The sequence below is a fragment of the Aythya marila genome (assembly GCF_965140915.1).
Source record: "Aythya marila genome assembly, chromosome: 1".
In the NCBI taxonomy this organism is placed as follows: Eukaryota; Metazoa; Chordata; class Aves; order Anseriformes; family Anatidae; genus Aythya; species Aythya marila.
Window position 1 is genome coordinate 181,163,790 of NC_139042.1, and position 26,832 is coordinate 181,190,621.

The 26,832-nt window shown below is 45.0% G+C and overlaps 1 protein-coding gene across 3 annotated transcripts in view; it reads left to right on the forward strand.

Moving 5' to 3' along the window:
• ST7 (suppression of tumorigenicity 7) overlaps positions 1–26,832 on the forward strand; it is a 139,857-nt gene that overhangs the window by 61,585 nt on the left and 51,440 nt on the right. For 2 of the 3 annotated variants that reach the window (XM_082771660.1, XM_082771659.1), the window contains exons 2-5: positions 13,150–13,232; positions 21,203–21,362; positions 25,536–25,590; positions 26,138–26,253. In XM_082771660.1, the coding sequence (XP_082627786.1) occupies positions 13,150–13,232; positions 21,203–21,362; positions 25,536–25,590; positions 26,138–26,253 (414 nt within the window). The remainder of the gene's footprint in view (positions 1–13,149; positions 13,233–21,202; positions 21,363–25,535; positions 25,591–26,137; positions 26,254–26,832) is intronic. The other variant, XM_082771661.1, reaches the window with a different exon arrangement.

The following is a 26,832-nucleotide window of genomic DNA, read 5'->3' on the forward strand; positions in this document are numbered from 1 at the left end:
TTTTAGTGTTATGCTTCGCTGAGAAAGTTGTGAGTGCCTTTGGGAAAGGGTTAATGTAATATTTCTTTATTGATATACTCCCACAGAAGTCAACAAATCTTTCCCCGCTGAATATTAACCGAATGCATTTTTAATACGGCTACAAAATGTAATATCTCTTGATCCTATTTCAAGCTTGCAGACCTATTGGCGCCTCTGCTGCCAGCATTGCCTCTGTGCTTGGCTTTGCTGGTGAGCTGTAGCACGTATTCAGGCATCACGCTCCTTCCCGTTGACTCCCTCAGCTGAGGTTTCCTTCAGGCAGCAGTTCCTTAACAAGCTCAGGTGGTTTGCCCTACCTCCCCTGGCTGATGAGGTTTCCTGTTTTCAAAGTTTGAACTGGGATCTTTCTGCTCGGAGGCAGCTTTTCACCATTTAGTAAAATATTAATTGGGTAACATGAAAAAAGAGCTCTTCAGGGGACCCATTCCTTGACAGTGCTAATGTGGCTGGAACTCAGTAATCTCCTGTGGGAGCTACTTCCATTTTTAAAAAGTAACAAAAAAAAATAAAGAGGTGGTAAGCAAATACAGGGAGATCCAAACCCAACACAGCAGGTTATCTGTAGCATTCACTCTTTCTGCTCAAGGGAGTTTTTAAGGCTGCAAAGTTGTGTTAGTTTTTTGTTTCAATCACCTCTGCATACCCTCTCATGCCCTACTTCATCTTCTGGTCCCTGTGCATGGTGCCAGCTGGCACGTCAGCTTTACAGACTACCATAGTGCTGACTGCCGTGCTGTGCTGGGACAGCATGGGTCGGGATCAGCTCTGCTGGAAGGCACTAAATGAAATACCTTTCCTTGGATGTAATCAGCTGTTTTCCATAATGCCATCTGGGTTTGGAGAAAGGTAGTACCAGCCCCAGTCCGTGGAGAAGGCCTGAGAAATTCACTTTGCCAGTGTTTTAGGAAGTTATGCTGTGGAAGTGAAGAAATCAATGGCTGTAAATGAGTGCAAAGGCAGCTGCTGGTTCAAAATGTTATCGGGGTGTCTTCCTAAGGCACAGAAACTGCACCCCAAAGCACTGCATTCAAAGACTCACAGGCAAGGCAGCCGTGGAGCTGGAAGCAGAACCCAAACTTCATTGCAAATTGTGTGTTGCTCTGGTATTATCTATCCCGATGTACATCTCTCTGATGGGTACTTCCAGCCAGAAAGTTGGCAGTCCTTGGCAGTATTTCGTGCTCCGAATAATGAGCAATGAGGGTTTTGTTGGTCATTTAAATGCCACAACTCCGAGTGCTTAAACACACTTAGCAGGTCCCAAATCCCTCTGTTTCTGAGCCAGGTGGCCTTTTGGAAAGCATTAAGTCAAGTATTCTCCCACAATAATTTTGTGTTCCCTCCTTGAGCTTTCTATATGAGACCCTGCTTTGGATATATTGCTGTATTGATTTTGGCATCCTGCCATTCTCAAAGTTTTCTTCTTCTGGATTTTTCTGCCAATGCTGTTGCTCATTCAGGTGTGTGTGTTCAGATGGGAGTCTGGTCCAAGTGCTGCATGCTCGGAGATCACTTTCCTGTTGCTCTCTTTCAAGGGCTAGGCAGGGAGCTGGTTCCCAGCTACAGGTGTGGGGAAAACCGGGGAGCGAGCAGGTGTGAGGTCCCAGAGCTGTTCAATCTTTTTGCTGAGGTCCCCCCACTCCAAAAACAAAACCAAAAAGGGATACAGAAATTTACTATTGCGTTAGGAAAAAACACGGCAAGGTGTAGCTTCAAATACAGCTTTTCGAGGGTGATCTGAGTAGGTCAAATTAAAGGGGAGCTGAAAAAAGTCCAATACAATGATTATCATAATTTACCACCGCAATCTGAGGATGACCGTGGCCATGGTTATTGATCCGAGGTGCACTAATGTGGACAGAAGAAGAACAAGTGGATGTAAAAAAAACAAAGCATTTTTACTGCCTATTTTTACAGCATGGCCTTCTCTAGTTGCTGAGTGCAGTGCTCAGAGGTTATGCAGTGTCCTGCTGCATTCAAAAATGAGGACAGGCAGCAGGCCCTTGCTCCGTGCTCAGATCCTGCCAACCCACAGAGAACGGGAAGCTCCCGAGGTGGTCTCACCGCTGTGACTCACCGCCGGCCCGACCCAGCTTTCAAAACCATTTTCTGACTGCAGGAGCTTGATTTGGGCCATGTTAGCCTGATGTTTGAGGAACTTGGAGTTCCCATAGCTCAAGGCAGAGCTGAGGGGGGAACTTGCAAAGACTCCAGCCACTCCCTGCATGTGCTTGAGACCCCGATGTGCACGGCTATGGAAGTGCAAGGTGCTGTTGGACCAGCCATGCTCCAGGCATGCGCTCCTTTTGGTTCAGCATCTTTCTCACAGGGCAGCACGTAAAAAACAGTGCAAAAATGAGAATGTAGCCTGCTCATCACAAACACTTTTTTTTTTCTTCTTAATCTGCTTTCTCTATCATGGCATCTGCAGTCCAGCTGCTGTCAGTTGCCTGCAGCTTGATGTGGCATGACATGCTGGGTACTTCTGTAGGGTCATTTGCTGAAATGTGGGGATGCAGCGGTCACCTGCTTGGTACTCCCCTGCACAACTCAGGCAGGTGAATGCACATTTACTTTCCCAGGTCCCAGGCTGGACCGAGATGTGGGTGCTTCCAAACACTGCTGAATATTTCACACAGACTTTGAATTTTCAATTTGGAGCCAATGCAGTGTGGGACAGAGCCAACAGCAGGGCTGAGACCAGAGGTTACACTAAGACCTGGGCTGGTTTTATATCTCACACAAGCTTCTCGGTTATCAGGTGCATCTTGTTCAGCTAATTTAGCCTTGCATTTTTCACTTCTGTCTCCACTTGGGCTCAAGAGGAAAAGGGATCTGACGGAGCAGCTGCTGGGTACCAGAGAGGGCTGGGATTAGCATGTTCGCGGGGTGCTGCTGAGCAGCCGGATTTTGGATTTGGTGCCCGTCGTGCACGGTGCCAAACAGCCCTGCTGGGTCCTGCCTCGCTCCTGGTGTGTGCCCTCTCTGCCATGCGTGAGGAGGCCCACCTCTGAAAGGCTGCAGTAATTTTAAGCAGAAGAAAGGAACATTAAAGACGCTATTGTACATAATGCTGTTGCACAATTGTTCTTAGCCAGAGCAGCTCAGCTCATGTTTGGAATTAAAAACATCAAATATTCAGTAAGAAACACAGTGGGTGTATTGAGCTGCCTTCTCTCCTGGGATTTTATCTTTATTGTTCATGCTAGTGATGTGGTCTAAGTAGCATTTGCCTTCTCATGAAATGAAAGAAGCTTTAAAACCACGGAGAGCCCGGTTCTGTCTGGTGTCCCAAGACATCTGGAGGAAATGGTTGAGAGGGACTCGCTGCGTGCAGTGGCACAGCACCACCTGGCCACAGGCTGGTGGTGCTTTAAGGGTCTTGCTTAGGGTTGTGCCTGCCCTCACTGTGCCATTTGCTGTGCATTTATTTGGAAATTCTCTCTGTGTAGCTCGCTCTGTTGAACATCATTGTTATGCAAAATTCTCCACCAGAGTTGGTCTCCTTATCAGCTGGGACCTGAATGCAGATTTCAGCTTTGTCTACAGCGTTGCCACTGAGCCTTTTCCATTTTATTAAGTTTCGGGTGTCCCAAGGGATTGCTAGACAATGGAAATTGTCCTGCACTTGTCAAGTCTGGTGCTGTGCTTTCTGTGAAAATCCCCAAAAGGGAGGCAAAGAGGTAAAAGTTTTCTACTTAACTTGTCTTCTTCTCCATTTGGTACAATTACTGTGTGAGTCACTCGGCTTTAGGAGTGCTGTGAAGGGGAAGGTTGATTATTCCATACATAAGCCTAATGAATCACACTTGCTAGAAAATTCATTTCTCCCTTCCTTTTGTGCTACATCACCCAGACCATCAATTACTGGAAAAAACGTCCCGGCTGCATACAGAAATTTAAAATGGGCAGCGCAGAGAAAAATGGCATGAACGCCCTATTGATTTTGTAGGGAGGAAGCAGAGCTGAGTTTTCCGTGCCAGGATAGTGATATTAGCCACTGCGGATCTCCAGGGAATTCTCATGAGGTTGCTGCCTCTAATTACAAAGATGTTTTCCCGTCACCTCTATTCCAAGAAGCACCTTGCTAGTTCTTGCATGCGGAGATCAGCATCGGAGAGACTCTTAAAATAGATGTGCTATATAGGGAAGCTATCAAGGTTAGGATAGGAATGTCAGGAACGGAATAATTTTCCAGAACTTAAAAAAAATGCATCTGAAAAACAGTCGAAATGTCAGTCAGGATGCAAATTGCAGTTTTTCCTTGCCGAGGCAATTTTTTGAACGCACTGAACACGGCGATCCCCATCTTTGTTGAACGCAACGCGCAAGGACAGATGTGCCACTGCCCGTACCCGCAGGCTTGGTGCTCGTAGCAAATCCTTCCCGAACAAAAGGAGGCACGAAGGGAGGCTGCAGGGCAGCAGAGGGTGTCCTGTTCTTGTGCCTCTTTTTGTCTCAGCATGGGAACAGCTGCTCAGAGAGAGGCTTCTGGATAATAGGAACCCATGGGATGTTTTGGCTTTTGTGGAAGGCCAGTAGCTGGTTGTGAACACGCTTTGCCTGATTTGTCTCTCTAAAGTAGATTGGCCTTTGTTAGCTATGCATTGGAATTAATCACTGTGGCAAACTTTTAGCTGAGGGTGTTCTTAGACAGCTAATGGCCCCAAATCAAAGAGTCAGTGGGGCTGGTGCCTCCCTGAGCGTTGTTACACGAGAGAAGGGGGCAAAACTTGGGCTGTGAGAGAGCTGTGCTGAGCCAGCACTTGAAGCAAAAGCCATTAATTGTCTTAAATGACTCCAGATAATGACGTTTAGTAATTGGCTTCTGTTTTAATACAGCTTTGAAAGGCTAACCCACGTAAATCTGTGTAATGCCTCGGGACGAGGGACAGCCGAGGTAACAGGTAGGTTTGACTTCACAGGCAGTGCCTGGCCTCGCTGGATAAGGCCCGAGCATCTCAGTTACACCGGTGGAGCTGATGCTAATAATTTTAAAGCACATTAGGGATTTGTTTGAACACTTTGGGGTGCAGACTGCTTCTGTGAAAAATCAGGGGATTTTGTCGCAGTACTTAGGTACATTTTTGCAGTGAAGTACATCACTGTTGATTTTCAGTGGAGCCCAACCGCTGTCTGCCTTAAGTCCTAAAACCATCCAGCTAATAAATGTGCCACGGCTGTACTCTGAAGAGCTCGGTGTACTGCTCTCTGCTGTACGAGTGAGGTGCTGGCCACACGTCTGAAAGAATGTAGAAGTCTGTGCACAGCGATGCTCCGAAATCACAAGAGACCATCAGGGAGCGCAGCCTCACCTGACGGGAGCATCACAGCAGAATTTCCCCTGGTTTTGTGCTGGGGAAATTGCTGTTAGGTGCATGTGCAGATATGTTGGTGGCTGGAGTACGGAGCCGCAAGCTGACTGTGAAGGTGCCTCCTCCAGCATCTGGCCTGGTTCTGCCCACAGCTCCCCTGTAGCATTGCACCGTGAAGGATATTCCCCATCACAAGCCTGAGAGAGCACCTCCTCTTGCAGTAAGCACAGCGCTTAAGTACAAATTAAGACAAGGACCCGTATGTTACTTGAAACGTTAAAATCTGCAGGGGAGACGTGTGTACTGACAGCGTTTCAAATCGCCTGGCGAGCAAACTGATTGTAGAAGAGTTGAGGTTGAAAGTGCTGCAAGAGAATTTAGCCAAGAACCAAGCAACAGCCGGACCTTACACATGCACGTCTCTAAAAACCCAACTGGAAGTATCTTTACTCAGTACGTCGCTGCTCATCCTTCATGTGTCATTCTTATTTGTCCCAGTTCTTCCCTCCCACTTCTGGATTATTAATGCCAGGACTCTGCTTTTAGCAGTGGGGCACTGTGCTGGCCATGAAGAAAGGCACAGGAGTTTAATCCCTGACAGCCGAGGGCTCTGAGGTCCCAGGAAATGGTTTCTCCCTCATTTACCTTTCTTTAAATGGAAGTGCTGGGGTTTGTTGCCAGTGGTAGTTTGTTTTTTTTTTTAAGCAGGGCTTTTGCTGCCAATATATTAGCAAATCCTGGTGTTCAGTCAGCATGCCCTACAATTAACGGGAGCCGTGTAATTAATTCATGTCACCGCTGCATTGTGAAAGCAAGAGGAAATGTTCCCCATCCTTTGGCAGGGGGCAGCAAATGTGGCAGCAAATTTGCATTACAGTAGCTGCTTTCATGGAGGAAAATCGATCTTTTTTTCTCCATACTTTTATTCTCCCCAAATCCACTAGGCAGGGAGCTCATGATCTCACTCAAATGGGATAGCAAAATGTGTGCTGGAGTGTGGCTGTCCTACATTGGTTCTGGTAAATTCACGGGTGCTTTTCTTGGGGTGGGATACAGTGGATCCTGTACCTGCGTGTGCAGCCTGTCTGTTCCTGGGGGAAAGCTTAGCAGCTGCTGAAAGGCCAGAGTTTGCAGGCAGCTCGGTTACAAAGGTGCGGGGGTACCTCGATGCCCTGGGCTGTAGGCTGTGGCTGCGCAGCGATTGCCCTGCCTCATCCATGGGAAGAGGAAATAGGGAGAAAATGCACAGGTGGGGGCAGCAACCTTAAGCATCACCTTGTGTTAAGGATCTCAGTTTGTGAGACAAGGCACTGGGTGTGTTTGAGGCCGTGGAATAGCTTGCTGGCAGTATTGCTTCCCCAGACGACCAAAGCAGTTAGCGTTGCCTTTAGCATTTCTCCCAGTGAAAGATGCCCCTGGATCTCACACCGTCTTCTGCTAGAATAAAAATAGCCTCTGTTTACCTTCACCTTGCATGGGATGTTTCTTGTGGGCTTTTTTTGCCTCTGTCTCTGTGATTTGTCCTCCTTTCTACGGGCTCATTTTTATTGTCATCCCATTTTTCATTTTCTTTTAATTTATCTGTATATTCTCCTTGTCTATCCGAGTTGGTTTTCTTTTCTCTTCCCCCTTTCCCTTTGATACCACACACTATGAAGTCATGCTAGAGTCTATGTGTTGTTTTTTTTTTGTCTTCCAGTCCTGGATTTTTTCATTCACCTGTACTTCAAGGTTTCTCCTCCCAGAGCAGATTTTTCTCTAACTTTTTCAACCATTTTTTCCCTCTCTCTCTGGCCTTGCTTTGCCTTCCCCTCTGTACCTCTGTCCTTCTGCCCTCAGCTCCGTGATGGCTCCCATCTCTTACCAGTTATGTTTCCCTGCATCTTATTCTCAGTGGGGACAAGCAAGCCTCATGTCTAACAGCCTGAGTGGTTAATGCACTCAGAAGGACACAGTGTACTCATGCAAGTCCCACAGGCTCACGAACCAGCACAAATTCTTGTTAGGACTGAGCCAAAACTGATCTGATCACTTCTGGACATTATAGCATGAATGTAGACCTGGTGTTGAGAAGCAGGCCAGTACTGATCATCGTGTCACATCAGCTTTCAGATATTTAATGCATTAAAATGTTGAGGAGAATGATCATGTTGGATTTGTTAGCAAATCTCAGGCAGGAGTGGTTGGGGAAAATGCACTGAGTTTGGTTAAGCTTTGTTTCGGTTTTCTGTGCTGGGCATAATGAGCTCAGTGGGCCACTGGGTCACAAAGTGGTGAGAAAATTATTGCCGTCATCTGCAACCGTCAAAATTCTGATTTTTTTTCCAGTTATGAATAAAGTTGGATGATTTTGACCTGGAACTGGTACTGCATTATTGCCTTCTGCTGGTTCTGCTCGTTGGGCTGTGGTTTGTGGCTGAAGGCCTCCCCCATGCTGCCAAAACTTCCTTCCAGGACAGACCATTGACAGGCACTGCCCCTTCTTCATGTGGCGAAGGCATTGTGTGGAAAGGGCAAACGTTTACATGTAAGGTGAGGAAACGTGGAAGAGAGAGAGTGGTGGTGGTGCTTCAGCCTGGAAAGCCTACCGAGAGGTACCGGTAACAGCAGCACTCTGTGCAGGCCTTGGTAGTTACCCGAGTCTGGTATTTATCTGAAGTAACAGCTACCTGTTGGCACGCCACCTGGGCTCTGATCCAGCCTGCACAGAGCAGGAGATGACTTCCCTGGCCATTAGACCCGGCTCCGAGTGTCTGAATGTGACTCCCGTTCCGCCTCGTGCCTTCGGGACAAGCGGAGGTGGTTGAGCAAAGTGAGTGGGCATCTGGATTTCCTTGTGTGCAGCACAGACACCGATTGTTCCTGCCGGGAGCGGCCACGGGTCTGCTTCTGAGAGTCAGAAGTTTTCAGGTTTTGAAAACAGAGCCGCACAGAGGGCCTTGGAGAAGGAAGTTGCACGGAGTTTGCAACAACTCACGTAAAAATGAAACTCACTCTGGAGCGTTCCTGAACTGTTGGATGTCCACTTCTTCTTTGGCAATTTCTTCAAGAAGCCTGAAGAAGTACAAAAAAAATCTTGGTAGCTTCCCAAGGGAAACCCTGGTGAATGGTGAGGCTTTGTTTGTTTGTCTTTCCTGAGGCAGTATCACATGCTGCTCTTAAATCTGGTGGGGTTTGTATTTATACCGAGATGGAGGCCATTGCAGGAAAGGATGTGTAATTCAGAGTGACCCTAGCAGGGCTTCCCAAGTGTATTGCTGGGCCTCTTCTGAAGGATGATTCGAGAGTTCAGAAAGGTTACATGTAAATAGTTCAGTTAAAGGCCAGAGTACGCAGTGCATCCTACTCAGAGAGAATTTCATAAGTTTATTAAAAGAAGTTTATTGAACAGCTTTATTTCAGCATTTTGGCTGCCACTGTGGTAGAGGAGTTCATGTGACAGCTTTGAGTTGGGGCTACGTTAATCCATGGTGAGGCCCCTGTGCAATAAGCCAGTCCCTGCTGCATCCTCTACACCATGTCTGAACACCAGCTCGAAGGGGTTTTGTAGCGAAAAGAAGCTGAGGTGCCGTGTCAAGGATCCTCAACAACAGGACCTTCTTCACTTCTCGCCAGTCTCCGGGACTTGGGCTCTGGGGTCACAAGACCTCACATTGTTTTGCATACCTTGCATAGCGTAATTATCTGGTACAACACCATGATGGTGATAATTTCACCAGTTTAAGCCCAGTATTTCCCTCCTGCGGTGGTTCCTCACATGCTTGAAATGTGAATGCCTCAAAGTGTTTGAGGAGATTGGTAAAGCAACGTATGTCAGTGCCACCGTGAGCAAGGCATTGTGCACGATTTGAGGATGTTGTTGCTTGAAAAAAAAAGCTGGATGGTCTCCCTTTATTCTTTATCCCCGTGTTCAGAAAGAATCATGGGCAGTGGCAATAAACATGTCCAACAGGAATGAAATGGTGTTAGCTTTTCAGAACATTTCAATCACCTCTTTCGATTAGCCTCAGCAGACTGGGGCTTGTGCGCTTTTTTGCCTTGTCCGCCGTGAATTGAATTGGTTGTAAATTGGCCGTAAATTCATCTCTGGGCATGCAGGGTTAGCAGTGACACAGGAATCCTTGTTATACAGTAGGACGGAATGATTTACCAGTGTAATGCCAGCAACTTTGGAAATGTCAATAGTACCTTTCTGTGGATGACTCAAGCATGATTAAAACGAAAGCAATAAAGAGAAGGGAGGAAAGGCAGGGGGCTTATTTTTAGGGCCAGAAATGTCTCATAAGCAGACATGCGTGGCTTGTTTGGACAGCATTTATAGGTCGTGCTGGTTTTCTTTACAAAAACAGGCTGTGCTGTATTCCATCGGCTCCACTAACACACCTAAAATAAATCACTCACTATCAAAAGCCTCTGTAAATAATTGGGATGTAACCATGATTTCAAGTGAGTTGCCACTGTAGGGACATTGGGCAATTGGTGTTAAATGTAGGCACGCTTCTCTCTCTGGACATCCATTAGATGCCTTTAATGCATATAAGATAACTCAAAAGAGGATTGATTTTTACTTTGGGGATTAACATCATGAGAACTGGCCCTTGAAGTAGTTTCCACTGAAACAGAGACTGAATTCTCATCGACTTCAGCATGAAAACAGTCTGACCGCAGCTCCTCCAGTGCTTGGTTTTATTGTTTTGGAAATATGTTTCTTATTAGAAAGTGTTTGCTTTAGTTAATAATATTTACAGAGACAAAGGGACTGGGGAGGTGGTTAATAATTGGCAGAAGTTGATAGTTTTCATAACGGAACAGAAGATTCTTTTATTAATCAGTGGGAAGAAGAGCAGCAGAGGGATTAGAGAGAAGCAGGCCAGCTAAGTAGCTCTGCTAATTGCGTGCGACTGCAAATGAAGCAGCAGAGCCGTGCTGGTCAGCTGGGAGTCAGGACCCCACAGCCTGAGAGCATCCAGCATCGCACCGGCTCGCCTCGCCAGTCCCCACGGTGAGGCTGTAAAAGCGGACGACTGTAGCAGCCTCTAGCAAAGAGCACGGACGAGCACCAGCATACGCGCCAGTGAGGAATAAACCAGCCACAGTGGTGCAGATGACAGATAAATAAAAGCCTATCTCCGTTCGGATCTGATTGCCTGTAAATCAGAACGAATTGCTCCTAACAGAGGTGGTGACAGACCAAAGCCAACATCAGGTCTTACGGCGCTCGCTCCTTCTGCTCTGCTGGTGAGCAGCTTGCAGTCTGCTTTGTGGGGAGGGCTCTTCCAAGGGGGGATGCTTTTCCCAGGGTGGTGCGTACTGATAGCAGGCAGTGATGGTAGGTGAGAGTGCTGTTACCACTTCAGGAATTTTGTGCTCTTAGCAGCATTTTTTAATTAAAGAGGCGGTGGGAATTTAAAGCAAATAGACTCTATCCGTGTTCAGATGGCTGCCTTTGCATGGAATCTTCTGAAACGCAGGAGGCTCAGATGGTAAATTTGGTAAATTTTAAGTTTTTTTTTTTTTTAATTGAATGCCTTTGAAATTCAAATTTCCTCCAGGGTAATGTTTCTAATTTAATGGGAAAAGTTGTGGCATTCCATGAGCTGTGAAGCTACGGCAGAGGAGGAGAAGAGAAGGCACCTCTGTAAAGCTCTCCTGCTGCTTGGCTCTTGGTGTTATTGTTGGCACTGCAGCAGCCCTGGGCTGCACGGGAGACATGCACGGCTATACCCCACGACAGAGTATTTTCTCCCAGGAATATCCTGACCTCAGCAGAGGAAGCAATTTCACTGGCAGGCTGAAATATCCCCAGTGACTCTGTTTGATTATGTCTCTGGTTTACATTTGCATTCCAGGATGAGGAATGTTTCTTCTACAGGACTCATGGGTGGTTTGTAGAAGCTAAAGCTATTTTGGTGTCTGTCTTCCTCTTCTTTCTTAGTAGGTACTGGGACTGGAGTAAGCAGGGACTACTATTTCAAAGTCAGTTTGTATTAGACATTAAAAAAAAAAAAGGAAGGAAACAGGAAAAAAAAAAAAAAGCAATGAGATGTGGGAAAATCCCAGCTGTTGAGCCGGAGCTGGTATAAATCAGTGTAAGGGTGATTACACTGCACACGGTAAGGTGGGGGATGTTGGGCTGATTCACAGTAACTGAGAATTTGGCACCCAACTCATCTGTGAAAAATAATGGGAGATGGAATTAAAAGCCACAGACTAGTTCTTTACAATATCAGCTTGATGCTTGATGCTATTCCAGTGGAGCAGAAAATGACACATTTTAATAATTTATGGCTTTTTCGAGAAAAAAAAAAAAAAAACACACAACAGTGACTAACTATACAGCTAAAATCCAAACAAAGCAGCTAATTTGCAATGTTTCAATCACTTTTAGCAATGCATTTCTGGAAAACAATTTTCTATTTTACTGGTTATGGAAAATTAATCAAATGTTTGATGATTTGTATCCCGCTGTCGTTGTCTTCCCTTCATTTCTCGGCTCTACGTTCTTTAACTTCAGCAAGTGTCATTTCTAAAGGGAACAGCATGAGCAGGGGGCCTCCCGCCTACATCTACAGGTCTTTTATCAGTGTTTTTAAATGGCTGTTCAGTAGGTAGGCTGCTACAAGCCTGTTAAATTTACCTGCTAACTACTGTCAGCTCCTTCTTCAGACACGGATGGAGATGACTAGAGCGTTTTGATCCATATGCACGAATGTACACGTGTGTGTGTATGTGTGAGAAATACTTTGGCACCAGTTCAGGATGGGACCAGGAAGGTTTTTTACAGACGATATTCTAAGTTTAATGGACAGCAGCTCCATTCATACAAGATGGAGGTGATGGGTAGTTGATGTTTTCTCTTTAAACATCTGGGATTTAGCATTAAGAGCTCCAGTTCTCTCTAATAGCTTCTGTGGAGTATCCAAAAACTACTAAAAGGTTATTTAATTTTCTCAAGTCCGTAGGGATTTTCTGGGGGGGGCTGAGCAAGACTGCCTGTTGATTCTCTCAGCAGCTTCCACAATGTGATAGGACTAGAAAAGCCCTTTGAATTTCCAGGAGTGCGTACAAATGGTTTTGTTGTGCTTGCAGCTTGTCTGGCTTTGCTTCTGCCCTGGATAGGGCAGATTATATCGTAGATGATCTAGACAGTGGTGGTGTTGTTGCTGTGGTTTTAATAAAATCTATCAGAAAGCCTGTTAGGTCTTTTCCTAATCTGTGTTACACATTTATTCGCTATTGCCGTACTATCTGTGTGCTTCGCTAACTGTAATGCAGAGGAACGAGTTAGGGAAAGGCTTTTATCTCCTACTTGGTAAGTGAGAAAAGAAGGAAGGCAATGAAAAGTAACAGGCTTTAAGAAATTGTTTCGACAAAGATGATGCAGGATGTTGAGACAAAGTTGGACGCAACACATCGAGACATAAGATTTCTAACCATGATGGAGTAGCGGAGGCAGATAACCAGATATCTTCATAGATCACGGGGAATCCTGAAGTCAGAGGCAGCAGAATGCTGGCTGCAGTAGGAGAGACCCATCCGTACATGTGTGTGACTGGTTTACATTGCCTTGTGATTGACTCTGGTGAAAACAAAACTCTGCATGTAGCAGTCTCATCTTCTACTTTGTCATGTGAGGCAGGTGAAACAGGACGCTCTTGGAAGTTTTTTATCAGAATTAAGCTAATAACTTGCTTGAAGTTGGAGAGCAGCTGGGAGGAGGAGGGGACGCATGGGGTGAACATGTCCTGCTCTTGTACTCATGGTTTCCTCTCTTTTTTTTTCTCTTTTGCAGTGAGTATGTTTTTGAACACGTTAACCCCCAAGTTCTATGTTGCCCTGACAGGCACCTCCTCATTAATCTCGGGACTTATTTTGGTAAGTACCAGATATATTAATATCACTTTACAAATTGATTCATGCAGAATGGGATTTTAAGCTTTGATGAGATGTCATTTTTGTTTTCTAAGCCTACATTTTGCAGCACGTAAATTTTGCCCTTCTATTTCTGTTTAAAAAAGAGAGGAAATGCTTCAGCACTATATTTCTTTGAAGAAAAAAATCTTGAAGGACAGTGTGCCCCGCTAACAAACAACCCTATAATACATCAGAACAAGTGCTTGCACATTAAGTGCTTCCATTGACAAGTACTACAGAAATAACAGGACTGGTGAAAAGAAGAGGAGGAGAGGCACCAACTCTCTCAGCTTCGCTTGCTCAGTTTAGACAGTTGCAGCAGGATTTCCTAGAGAAACAGTGACTAGAATATCAGCAACATGCCTAGTTCTACTACCACAATTCCAAAGGCAGATTATTTCACATCTTCACTTTAAAAATCTTTCTCAATGCATGTCTGCCTATTTGTTTAAAGGTCTAAAGAATATTTTCAAACCACTTAAAAAAAAAAACAACAAACTCCTCCCATGTATAATCCCTGAGGGCTTCATCGTGCAAATCGATGCAGGGGACTGAATCACAATGCCATCACAGCGCAGGAGTCGAAAACAGAGCATTTGCTCTGGATTTTATTCAGTGTCTTCACAGAAACAAACTGAGGTGAAAAAGTCCAACAATCTGCAAGATGTTCTTCGGGTATTATGCTTACGCTGAGTAAAGCTGAGAGTGGCTTTCTGCTGACACAAATGAAGGTCAACATCGGGGGCTGGTTCATGTCACCGTGTATCTGCTGACCTCAGAGGAGCTCTCACTTGCACACTGCTTGTTGTAGACAAAGAAATGCCACCCTTCACTCCTAAATGCCTGTGAGACTCTCATCACTTGGATGATTTCAGGTATAAAGCATCAGGTGCACTGCTGCTCTGCCTTGCTCTGGGGTTTGCTTGTGGCAGAAAGCAATTACTTAATGCCTGCACCTTGGGCATTCAGCATGACTGCATGGATCAAGCCCCAAAGCACAGGACGGAGCTCTGGAGACATGAGCAGTTCTTTCAGAACATGAATGCTGTGGTGCAGCAGCCAGACCTGCAAGACTTGGTGCAACAAAACGCACAGGAGGAATGTTAAATTCAGTAATCTCAGTAATCTCGCTCAGAAAGGAGAAGTGTCAAAAGGCCAGGCCCCACGAACAAGATGAGGAGTGAGGGAAATACATGGGTTCCACAGGCACAATCCCATATTTGTTGCTGGACATCGAAGACAGCTGGAGGAAGTGGCAAGGAAAAAAATAGTATGTATCTATGGAAATATGTTACAGAATCAAACAGGAACAAAAACCCGAGAGAGAGGCTAGATTATTTGTAACTAAAGTGTTTGTGTATAGCATGATAGCAAATGTAAGTTACATTTTGTACTGTAGTCAGGAAGGCAATTTCTGAGGAATGAGCTCAGTAGTAGACTTGTGAGCAAGCAATTGCTAAGTGCGGTGCTTGGATGGAAAGTGCAAGAAGCAGGTGGCAAGTTGCATTCATGGCTGCGGTATGGTAAAGGGGAAAAGGGCACCTACAGAAGTCTTCTAAGAAGAGATGAGACCAAGTGAGCCTTAGCCAGAGAAATTTCACTAAATGGTGCATGATAGAGTCCTTTATGAATAAATCAAAGGAACAGTGCGGTGATGGAGGTGTAGACAAAGACTGAAAGAAGACTGAAAGCCTGTTTTGTGTTGAAAGCCTTTTTTGTGGACCTTCACTTCTGCTGTCAGTTTTTGCTGCTTATACGCCACCATCCTAAACGTGCAAAAGACACATAGGCCAGGCAGGTGACAGTCAGGAACCCTAGGCTGTAGGGAAAGTGTATGTGCTGAGAGGAACATGTGATCTGTAAACTGGATGATGGAAAAAGAACTCAGCAGGGATGGCCATGGAAAGAAGAAACTGCAGCTTAAGTAGACCATGGAGGATGGTCATCATCAGGATCATCATCATCAGGATCATCATCAGGAAAGACAACTGGGCAAATTCCACTGAGGTAGTGCTAGCCAGTCCCTATCCCAATTATGCTTCAGATTTATTATTTCGTAACAAGATTGCTGTTTACCAATGGCCCTGTAACATGCTGAATTGCTTACAATGCCACCCACTAACCTGTCATGCAGCATTGCAGTTCTGAAGGGTTCTTAGACCTGCTGGTGGTATTAAATGAAACCCTTTCACAAAACAAGCATTCTCCTCTCAAATCTACATCACTAGGGTATCTGTCAGAATAGATGTACTGATAGCTCTTGGAATTTTCCACCATATGGTCTGGCAGATTTGTTTCCACTACTGGTGGGCTGCGATTCCCAATCAGAAGGAGAAATCACAGCACAGCAGGTTATGAAATGAAGGAAAATTCCATCATTTCAGAAGTGTGGTGACCAATGGGAAAGTGAGTGCTTTTTCTGTTTCATGTTTGGATCATGAAACAATGACTTTGCAGAGTTCAGCTCTGGGGAATTGCATGCTACGTGACTCCTTTGCAGAACAGTGCTCTCCTGTCTTATTTTGTCTCTTACTTTGTTTTCATTCTTTAGGTAAAATTCTGGCCTCACTGTAGATGACGCGATTTGAAGCAAGGATATCAAACCCTTTTTCTTTTCTGGGTAGCTCAGAACAGTACAGAAAAGTCTTTTCTGTCTCAGCCATTCTCCTTAACAATTACTTTACAGCACGTAGTTTAAAATGAACAACATAGCATCCTTTGAATTCACCCCAGCACCTATTTTTGACATTAAGAATAGGAACTAAATTAAGTCCCAAACTACATAAAAATATTATATTGGAAACTTGGTTCCACAAGAGTTACTTTCGATTCAGTGAAAAACAGGGCTCTGACTCAGAGAATCCAGTGGAGCTGTGTTGTAGTTGGTGTCAAGAGGCTGAAGTTTGCCACAGGTAGGGTAACACGGAACACGACTGATGTCAGGCAAAGGCTGTGAACTGCAGCTGTGTTCCTAAATGCCACCGAGGTTTCTCAGCAAGGCTGCATATTGAATATGTTACCCCCAGAGTGAAAGTTGTTGTGGCATTTGGACTGCAAGCTGATAGAGTCTGGGTTAACAAACCTCGGGCAGCAGTGAGCCCCAGTCTCGAAGCTCCACCAAGAATGCCTTATTATTCCCTGTCAGAGCTTGGGGAAAATAACAAGTTTTCTGCTTTTTTGCAGCTGATGGTGCTAGTGCAGGAAGTCTCAAAGAGGACACGAATTTTTTCTTGTCGATATTAACTGTTATTCTGTGTTTATTTATTTACTTGTTCTGCTACCTTTGTGTAGTCTGCTGCAGAGGGGCAGAGAGGTGCCCGAATTCTGGGTGTTCCCACAGATTCTGTGGAAGTCTGACGTTTGCACAGGGACAATCTTTGGCAGCTGAAGACTGATACGTGGTAATTGTTCAAAGCTTCTGCTCTGCTCGGTGGAGGCTGGCAGGTCGGGGAGGGCAGAGGCCTTGTAGGGAGGTCCTGAGAAACTGGAAGCATTTGCCAGGTAGCTGATGAGAGAGGAGGGGTCTGCAGGATGGCAGCCTGTAACCCGCTGAAGGCATAACAACTGGCACCTACCAAGCACTGAGAGAAGTCCTGCAGTTAGGCCAGGCAATATATTACTTTCTTTTCCCTTTCTGTGTTTTCAGAGGCAGGTAAAGTGTAGGTAAAGAGCTATTTTGCATAAGGTGGTTGCTAGCATCGCAGACAAAGGGGCTTTCTCTGTTCAAGAACAAGTAGCATTGTATCATCACAGCTGTATGGATAAACACTCTTGCTTCCCAAAGCAGGCTGATCTTCCCCATACTTTCTACTGGGAACAGCCCCTGGGCTGTGATATCCCTTGAACACGTCCAGTCATTGTCAGGGAGAGTTGGCGCAGGCCGGGCAGTGTGCTGACAAATAAACAGCGTGGATGACAGAGCCAGTCCAACACGTGCTCTGCTCCTGTTTTATTTATCGCAGGGGCTTAACCATTGAATGCTCTGCTGTCATCATCCTGCTCCTCAAGGGAGTAAGCCTCATTTAGATCCATTAGATTGGTTGTTACCGCCCCTCATATTAGAAGAGCATTCCAAATCTTACTCCTCAGAGACCTGGATGCCTAATTAGAAGTCTGAATGAGAGCCCTGAGCTGTGGAAGTTGCCTGCAAATGAAATTCTTTACTCTTTCTGCTGAAGACTCAATACGCACACTGGGAGAGGACTACGGAGAGTAGTCACTGCAAGAGAGGATGCCTGTCTGGGATATGATAAACAGGAAAGCATAATTCAGATCGCTGATAGATGTATTTGGTCCAGTGAGAACAGCCATCAAAACCGTCCCTTGTGGACTGATGCATTTCTGGTGGAGTATCTGTTCTGAAAAACGAAGAGGGAAGATCAGATAATCCAAGGGATGCAGAATGGATTTGTTGTTGCACAGAGAAATAAAACAATCTGGGATTGTGAGATCTCGTATGTGAGAGCAGAGATAAGAAAGAGAGGAACTGTGATGTTTTCATCACACAGGGGAAGTACCTGCATAGAGAAGCAAAGACAAAAAAGGTCCAAAACAAGTATCTGAAATGCTTTCAGATTTATGAGTGATTAACCAGCTTTTATTTGACCCAAATATCTTTGCTGCTTATGAGCTGTTTTTTTTGTTCATAGCCACGCACTCGTAGAAGTCATCCTTAAGGGTTTTCCAAAATCAAATATTCTTACATTAAGCATGACCCCTACCAGACTGAAAAATAAGATTTCTAGATTTGGACTTCAAAACACAAAGCTGAAAATGTTCAGAACAGGTTTTTAACTTGGCCTTTGTGAAGGTTTAAAGATCCTTTGAGAGTCTGGAGTTGTGTGACCCTGATCGGATATGAAAGAACAGGCATCAGCTAGAGAGAACCCAGAGAAATTTGCTACTGGTGTGAAGATGAGCTTCCCTTCCACCCTATGTGTATGAGAGAAATGAATCATTCAGTCACAGAATGGTTTGTGTGGGAAGGGACCTTAAAGATCACCCAGTTCCAACCCCCTGCCATGGGCAGAGACACCTTCTCCTAAAGGTAAATACCACTAAGTGAGGTGGCTTTACTTTCAGAGGTGGTGCAGAAATGACTTTTCTCCCTAATTTCCTCTCTGATCCAGATCTCTTTCTACAGGTAATTAATCCTTGTAGTTCACTATTATTCTGCCTGATGATTTCTGCTGAACTATCAAAAGCTTGTTGACTTCACATTGCCTTCAAACTGGCTGGTACAGTTAGAAATCAAACTTGGTTATAAAAAATCAGGTTTCAAAACGGCTGACGCTGTCTGAGAAAGGTGCAGAAATACTGTGAAGGCAATTTATTGTTTCGACTTCAAAACCAGATTACATATTACCTTCTCATACACCCTGAACAAATCACTCTAAGCAAAGGCATATTGTGGTGATGATTTATGGCTTCATTTTCTAGGAGCTGGTATGCACTGAGATCTGGTTTGTGTTCCCTGGCACTGGATTCACTCAACATTGCAAATATTTCTCAAAGATGTCTTAGAAGATTGAGGAGCTTTAATCCCCCTTTAAAAAGTAATTAATGTATTTGTAAGGCTAAGGAGGAACTTACAGCTGTACCACATGTTTTGACAAGCTCCTGTCACTCAGCTGAACCGTAGTAGTGACAGCATGCTTGCATTCTTTCTGCTTGTATCCTCAGTTTCACTGAAATTCAGTGTGACGGTTTCCCGATTTGTGTACAGTTATGCAGGGCAAATGAGGTCACAAGTGCTCTTTTTTTTTTTTTTTCTTTTTATGTAAAAGCTGTTTGTAGTTGAAATAATAAGCAGGGAATCATTAACATGTTTTGATTTATTTTTTTTCCTTAAAGAAAGTACAAAGCCAGTTAGATGGCAATCTAACTACCAAGAGTTTTGAGAGGCCAGTCTGGCAAGCTGTACTTCAGTCCCTGACTCTGTTACAGTGATACTCAGTGTCCTGTGTCTCAGTACAAAACTATAATCCTTGATTCCTTAAAACCATGTCCTTTGAGGCCTTGGATAGGCACAACTGTGGCTTGAGTTGTGTTCGAGCTTCAGAGTTGCCAAAGACAGTACAAAAACATACACTCATGGCAGAGCTGTGACTGTATCTTACAGCACAGTCTTTCTCTGATGGTCGGCCATATCTTGGCTGCTTAGGTTATGATGCACTCTTGTATCGTAAGATTTAGATTCTCAACCCTTCAGAAAGCATTGTGTAAGAACATGAGAAGAGCTAAACCCAAAAACTCGCCTGTGCCAGCTCCCTGTCCATCATCCCTAGCATTTGGAGAAGCACAGGAGGTGGTGGATGCCTGGGAAGTACATCAGTGCAGAACAGCATGCAGTGATACTTCCTCGCAGGTCTTCCCACCTGGGTCCATCCCAAGGGAACACACAGAGTGACAAACCCAGGTAGGAGCTCTACATGCTGTGAGGGATTTCAGTGACTTGCCAGGAATGCAGAGTTCACAAAGATCCAGATGTGTTTATGTTCTGGTTTCCCTGTGAGCATCTGTTTATCTTCCCCAGTGCCTGTGACCTTTATCTGTTCACGTTAGTAGCCGTTCTGTCTTCTCCTCATAAAACTGCTTTATTCTTCCTTGTTCATGTCTCCAAGAAGAGCCATTAGCTTGTTTTGGGGACCAAGTGGTCTCCAGGGCTGCCACACATGCTTGTGTGAAGTTGATCTATGGCCACCAGCTACGTTCCCACTCCATCCAGCACAGTTAGCATCAGCTTCTTCCATGTGAATGCTCTTGGATACTTTAACAACACAGCTGGACTTAGGGGAAGCCCCAGTGCTGGGGAAGCTGGACTTAGGGGAAGCCACAGTAACCTTTGGAGAGGAATTCTTTCTTGCTGTGCCCCTGTGGAGTTTCTCCCCTATGGAATGGTTTGAAGAAAAAAAGAAAAAGGAAGTAAACTTTACAGACAATCCTATGGAGACTGAGAGAAGTCGGTTCAATTATATAAAGAGCCCAAGAGGACTTTAAAAAAGCAAAAAATACAGAAATACAGAGACCGTTTTTGGTGACTCAGGAGCGATTCAGGGAAGGCGTGGAGCCCAACGTGAACCTCGCTGCAGACTCTGGGTGTCCCACAGCCCGAAGCCTTGTAAACCCTTCAGGATATACTCATGAGAAGCGTGTGCTGCACTCAAAATCTTTTTCCTGTTTATGTGAAATAGTCTTCATTTCCAGGTTTATGTGGTTTCCTAAAATGTCTGTTCTTACCCCAAAAATATAATTTCTCTGTGAAAATACAGCAAACGTGTATTTATGTGCATAATTTCAATTTCCAGGGGTTCTTTCAGGCTGTGGAATTTGTTAAGCAGAGCTATGTAAATATATATATACATATATATATATATATATTTCTGATTTTCTAGCTGAACCAAAAGCCTGAAATTTAATTCAGAATCATGCTAAGTCAGGAATACAAAACGAAACACAGCTGGCTCTGTTGGGGGAAAAAAAAATAATCCTTTAAAAGGTGTAAGATTGGGTTTTGGGGTGTTGTTTGGTACTTTAAACGTTCTTTAAATGAAATGTGGTGGGATCCTTCGGAGGCATTGCCAGGAAGAGGAGCAAAGCTGCCTTTCCTCACCTTTTTTTCCACTGCCCGTGGAGGGAGGCAGCTGCGGCAGGAGCCCAGCCCTGCGTGCAGCCTCGCCTGGGATGGACGGAGCGGGGCTCCCGTTAGGAGTCACCTCAAAACAACGTTCCTCGCAATGTTAAAAGCCTCCGAAGGACGTGATTTGGTGTAAGGGATGGGATTTTTCGCTGTTGCTGCCGGGGGAAGGCGGCCTCGTGGCAGCAGGGGAGGCGGGCGGGCTGCGAGCCCCCGGCACCCCCGGGGGCGGCGGCGGCGGCGGCGGCGGGGGGCTGCGGCGGGGGCCGCGGTGCCAGTGACGGCTGTGTTGCAGATCTTCGAGTGGTGGTACTTCCGCAAGTACGGCACGTCCTTCATCGAGCAGGTCTCGGTGAGCCACCTGCGACCTCTGCTGGGCGGGGTGGACAACAGCGCGCCCAGCACGGCCAACGCCGCCGGCGGCGAGGCGGACTCCAGCCGCCAGAGCGTCTCAGGTGAGGGGCGCTGTGCTGGTGTCACCCCCCGCGGGTCCCCGGCCCTCGGCGCTGCCCGTGGGGAGCCAGGGGCCGGCCCCCAGCAGCCAGGAGCCAGCCCTGAGGAGCCAGGGGTCAGCCCTGAGGAGCCAAGGGCCAGCCACGTGCCTCCTGCACAGGGCTGCCCCATTAATCCCTTGCCCTGACCGACACCACTTGCCCAGGCTGAGGTGCTGAGGTGGCGACTTGCTCCCCTCCTGAAGCCCCCCCCGCATGCCTTACGCTTGCTCTTTCTGCCATATCGTTTCTAAAGGCTTTTCCTTGTAGTTCTTCCCAGGAATTAAAAGCACATATAAAAATATGGGAAGCACATTGTCAGAAATGATCAGAAAAACTGATTGCCCACCTGCTACTTTGCTTCATTTTTTAGATAATGTGAGCAGTAAGCGAGCAGCATTCGGATTTCCCTTCAGCAAGCAGAAGCACAGTGGCTCTTACTAGCCTAAGGGCTTGTTCCATTCCCGGCTCTGCTGCTGAGTTGCTTGGTGGCTTTGGGCAAGTCCTAACGCAGCCGGGTTTGAAACAGAGGCCTCCAGTTCAGGGTGCCTGATTTCAGGTATTTGGGATAGATTTTCCTGAGCTTTCACAGCTCCTACGAAATTCAGTGGGTGCTGCCAACCAGGCTGATGGAGTCTGAGTCTGGGCTGTTCAAGTCTTAAAAGCTGTCCATGACGTGCTGGGGCCTCATTTCTAATGCACCTAATAATTCTGAATGAACATAGGGTTTACGAGGTGTGTCGACAGCCTTACATGAAGGGTATAAACATTATGAGCTGTATTTTTTGCTGTAGACTTCTGTTTAATTATAATGAACACGCATATATTTGCTCCGGTGAAAAAGACAATATTAAACCAGAAGTAGTGAGCTCTGACACCTCGCAGTGTTGAACTGAGCCAGCTGTGTCCTGCCCCAGCTCTCCCACAGACCAGCCATCTCTGCAGGTCTCCTGGTCCCCCTTACAGAGCCGGGACCGCTGAGGAACAGCCCTCCTGAGGTGCATCAGCCCCTAGAGCACTGATCCACCAGGGCTGGCCGGGGATCCCGGCGAGCTGACGGCCCTGCTTGGCTGCCTCTGCTGCCTGGGGCCATGGACTGAGGACCATGAGGGGTGAGGAAGCTGTGACAGACTCGGGCGTCTGGCTCGAGCTGTAGATACTGCTTCAGGAGTCAGGGCAGGGGTCTCACTGCTTGCTTTCCTCATCTGTAAAATGAGGTTTAACTGTTTCAGCCTAAGCTGGGCACAGAGATCGTAATATTGGAAATTAATTCGGCTTTCACTGGGGATGTGACCCCAGAGTCAATTAGGCTACACTTAAATTTGTTTCCTCTACAGGCTTTTAAAATATATCAGAATTGACAAATGAGGAAAAGAAAAAAAGAACGAATTCAGTTAAAAACAACACATTGTTTAGCAACTGAGGTACCTTTGTCTGTACCTGGCAACTTCTGCTTGTCAGTGCTCATGAAAACAAGCAAACAAAAATTGGCTTTGAACTCACAAGTTAAATAAAGTAAGTGGCCTCAAAAACCCTTGCTCTGTGCTGGATATTCCCACTTGGGGAAGCCTTCATATAGCACTGCAGATTCGGCTGCTGTCATTCCCATCTGAGGAGAGGCCATGAATAGCAGCACTGCGTGGTGCAGGATATTAGATTTGGGTGAACAGGGTGGCGTGGAAACACCTGTGTGCACTCATCAGCGTGTGCTGTCACACTTCAGCAACTCCGAAATAACTCCCATCATTTTAAAGCAGAAGGCACAGTATTTTGACTAATGAGGTTCACCCAAGCATCTTGACTTTCCTGATACAAAGAAGCAGTCAGGGAGTGGGTTTGCTTTCAGTGCACAGGCTCTTGCTTCTACAAATTCCTCCAACAGTGTCTTTGTACAGTGTGTCTGTACAGAAAGCCTGCTATTCATGCTTCCAGAAAGATACCAGTGCTCAAAACGTGACCATTGAGTAAGGGCCTGAAAGAGTAATATTCAAGAAGTCTGTATTGCCTATACAAAATAAGGACATAGTTATAGTGTGTTACTAGTTTGTAATGTAACAGAAAAGGCAACCTTTTGAGTCTGTCACGCATCCATCCTGGGATATTTCTTTCACTATTCAACAAGTTGAAGATGGCTTTTTCACTTGGTTCACCATGTTTTCCTGCGTAGATGTTTGACTGTTGTAGAATATCACAGTAGATAAGTTCATCCTCAGAAAGTCTGGAAGAATTATTTGGAAGATTATTGCACTGAAACCATGGTATCAGCAGATCCCAAGACAAAAGCAACAAAGAGCTCATCGTGTTTAACTACCCGGACAGATGCCAAACTACCCCCAGGACAGGAGGAGGTGGTAATAAAAATGCCTTCTTCACCTCTCCTTTGTTTTCCCCAGCCCCCCTTCCCTTGCTACAGTGTGGAAGTGCCGTGCCCACACAAAGCAAAAATTTGAGTAAGATTAGCGCGATGAATGGTATCACTGCCATCAAATAGGTGTTGGCAAATCTTATTTATTGCAAACAGAGTAAGCCAAGCCTTTGAATGGTACCTCTGGAACTATTAAACCTCTGAGGAGGCTGATATTAGTTTAATATTTACTATGGATTGCAAGTCACAGTATGTGAGAGCTGTCAGATTGAAGCTTGACAAACAGCCGTGCCCTCGGGCTGCACAGGCCAGCAGCTGAACATTGATCGAGTGCTTCTGTGAGCAAACCAGTGGAACTTTCCGATACTGGCTACCCGATGAAGTGGTTAGCTGAAAGATGAAGGTGTGCAGTCACTGCCTGTATTTGTCCCAGCCACCTTCCCTTTCCTGTGTCGGTGTTTGATGCTCATGTTATGCTGTGCAGGGCCCAAGCCGAGAGCCCACCACCACCTCTGCCATTTGACTAGTTTTTGTGGAGTTGCAATTGTTATTTTCCTACAAATCCTTTATGTAAAATGCTTTCCCTCCTTGCCGCTTGAGCTTCATGCTCAGAAGTGAGAGCTAGGTCCATGAACACAGACAAAGGCTTCACTTATCATTTTGAGTTTGTCCCTTACTTTAATGGACCAGACAGAAACTTACCAGCATTGTATGAAGCAGGGTGGATACCCTGCCTGAAAACCGATGCAGATCTCTTTAGAAATGATGTTACTGAACCTCACTGGGAAAAACGTGCTGGTTGGTTTTTGGTGATGGAAAGCAGACGGTAAAATACTGCAAGTCCAATGCTGCTGATTGGCTTTTGCACAGCACTGAACGAGGGTCATCCAGGAACAGATTTGTGGTGAAACAACGAGTCTGTGCTGCAAATACTGGGTTTGATCCTGGTTTCACTTTCACAGGAGTGAATTGTCTTTGGTGAACTCAAGAGAACAGATCTGGTGTTAAATTAAAGCAAGAAAAGCTATAATTAAGACCTCAGCTTTTCAAAAGCTATAGAAACCGATTTTTTTTTTTTTTACTTCTGTTCTAAATGATGTTGTTGTGGATTTTTTTTTTTTATCTCTTCCTACCTGTACCATGAAGAATTTTATTTCTTTTTCCCTGACAGAAGTAGATGAAATGTTTATGGTGTTCCCAAACCTTTGCAATTAACTTTTCTCTGCCAATCAACTTGATACTACTTTGTCAGCCCTGGGATTCTGAAGGAATTTAAGTAAGGTCAGCAGATGTTGCGATGGATAAGCTAAGGAAGAATTAAAACTGGCAGTTGCAGCTGAGATTCTCAGTGATTTACAGTATCAACCAGGCAGCACGGTTTTTCTGTAGAAATAACAAGTCCATAGGGATGGAGTTAATTGCTGTTTTTCAGTGCAGTAACCCAGTGTTACTTCTCAGATCTGCCATATGGTAAATGTGAGTCCCAGCACTAATTGGTATTGTCTTTTTCACCTGGCATTTGGAGCGTTGTTGGGGTTATTTGTCTGGAATTACATCATTTATTAACACTAATTTATAGTGAAATTATTATTTAAAAAGGGAAGAACAATCTGCTTACCTGCATCTCTTATGCTCTTTATTTTTTCATTTCACACCTATAGAAAGTAAAAGTTAATTAAAGCTCATTAGAAGGTAACTGATGTTTCTATTAAACCTCAAGTTGCATTTTAATTTGGGAGAGATTCATTATTGTCTGTTTCTGTTTATGACAGAATGCAAAGTCTGGCGAAATCCTTTAAATCTGTTCAGAGGAGCTGAATATAATCGGTAAGTGCTGTGATGTTACAGCTTCAGGTATGGTACCTGGTTAAGGGCCTTAATCGTACATTTCCATTAATCCAACTCAGGGATGCAAAAAGAGACACAACTGTGGACACCTGTGCTCATACCAGGTTTTTTTTCTGTCATTAGTGAAATGTTTCTCAATGAAAAGGAATTTAAATTCATGCACTTGGTATTTCTGTCATTTTTTTGGTGTCCTTAGAAAAACCGGAACACCTAAGTGCAGTGTAGCTGGTGTGCTAATATAGTAACTCTGTTCAAATCAGTTTTAGTAAACAACCTAATGAATAATATCTAGGTTTCCCATAGTCTTGATGCTTGAACACGTGTGTTATAGATTGCCAGTAAGTACTTTCCAACATCCTCATTATCTCATGTTCAACTGCTGTTGCTCCATCACAGTACAGTGAAATGCAGTTGGTTAGAAGATTGGCTAGCATTTCATTTCTAACATCTCGGACTCTACTTTTCTGTAGGTTTTGCTGAATGTGACCTCATTAACCAAACTGTCTCTCTGTTGACATGTTTGCAGGTATACGTGGGTAACAGGGAGAGAACCCTTGACTTACTACGATATGAATCTTTCAGCACAGGACCATCAGACATTCTTCACATGTGACACGGATCATTTACGGCCTGCAGATGCTAGTAAGAGATGTTGTGAGCAACCATTTTTGCTAGTAGGTTAATGATTATTTTGAACTGCTGCAGAAAAAATGCAGTCAGCCATCAGTTCTCACAGGTAGATTAAGAAAGGTAAAGTTTGATCATGCCTGGAAAGCTGTTGCTGTGGTAATATGCTAGATCTGTACAAGTATCTATATAGGAATAAGCTATCAAATTTGTGTCACTATTTTGTTCTAGTTTCTTGCTGAAGTCATGCAAGGTACCACTTACAAGTGTAAAGGCTTATGTTTTCCTCCTGGTTCTTGCAGTGGCTTCAAACAGATAGAGCTTAATTTGCCTCCAGCTGCAGTGTAGTATTCTGAGTTACATTATCCAGGCCCCATTTAGTCTCTGCTGACAGAGGAGAGCTTGTGTAAAACCTGAGTCCTGTGTTTCATACCCTGCCGCAGTTAGAAACGCTGTAAAATGATAATTAAATAAATAAAAGGAACAACACGCTTAGAGCTGAATTTGATATAAGCAGATTTAGTGGCATTAAGCCTTTACTGTTATGTCCACGTGCAGATTTTGGTTCAGCTAAAGTGCACAACAATGATTTTT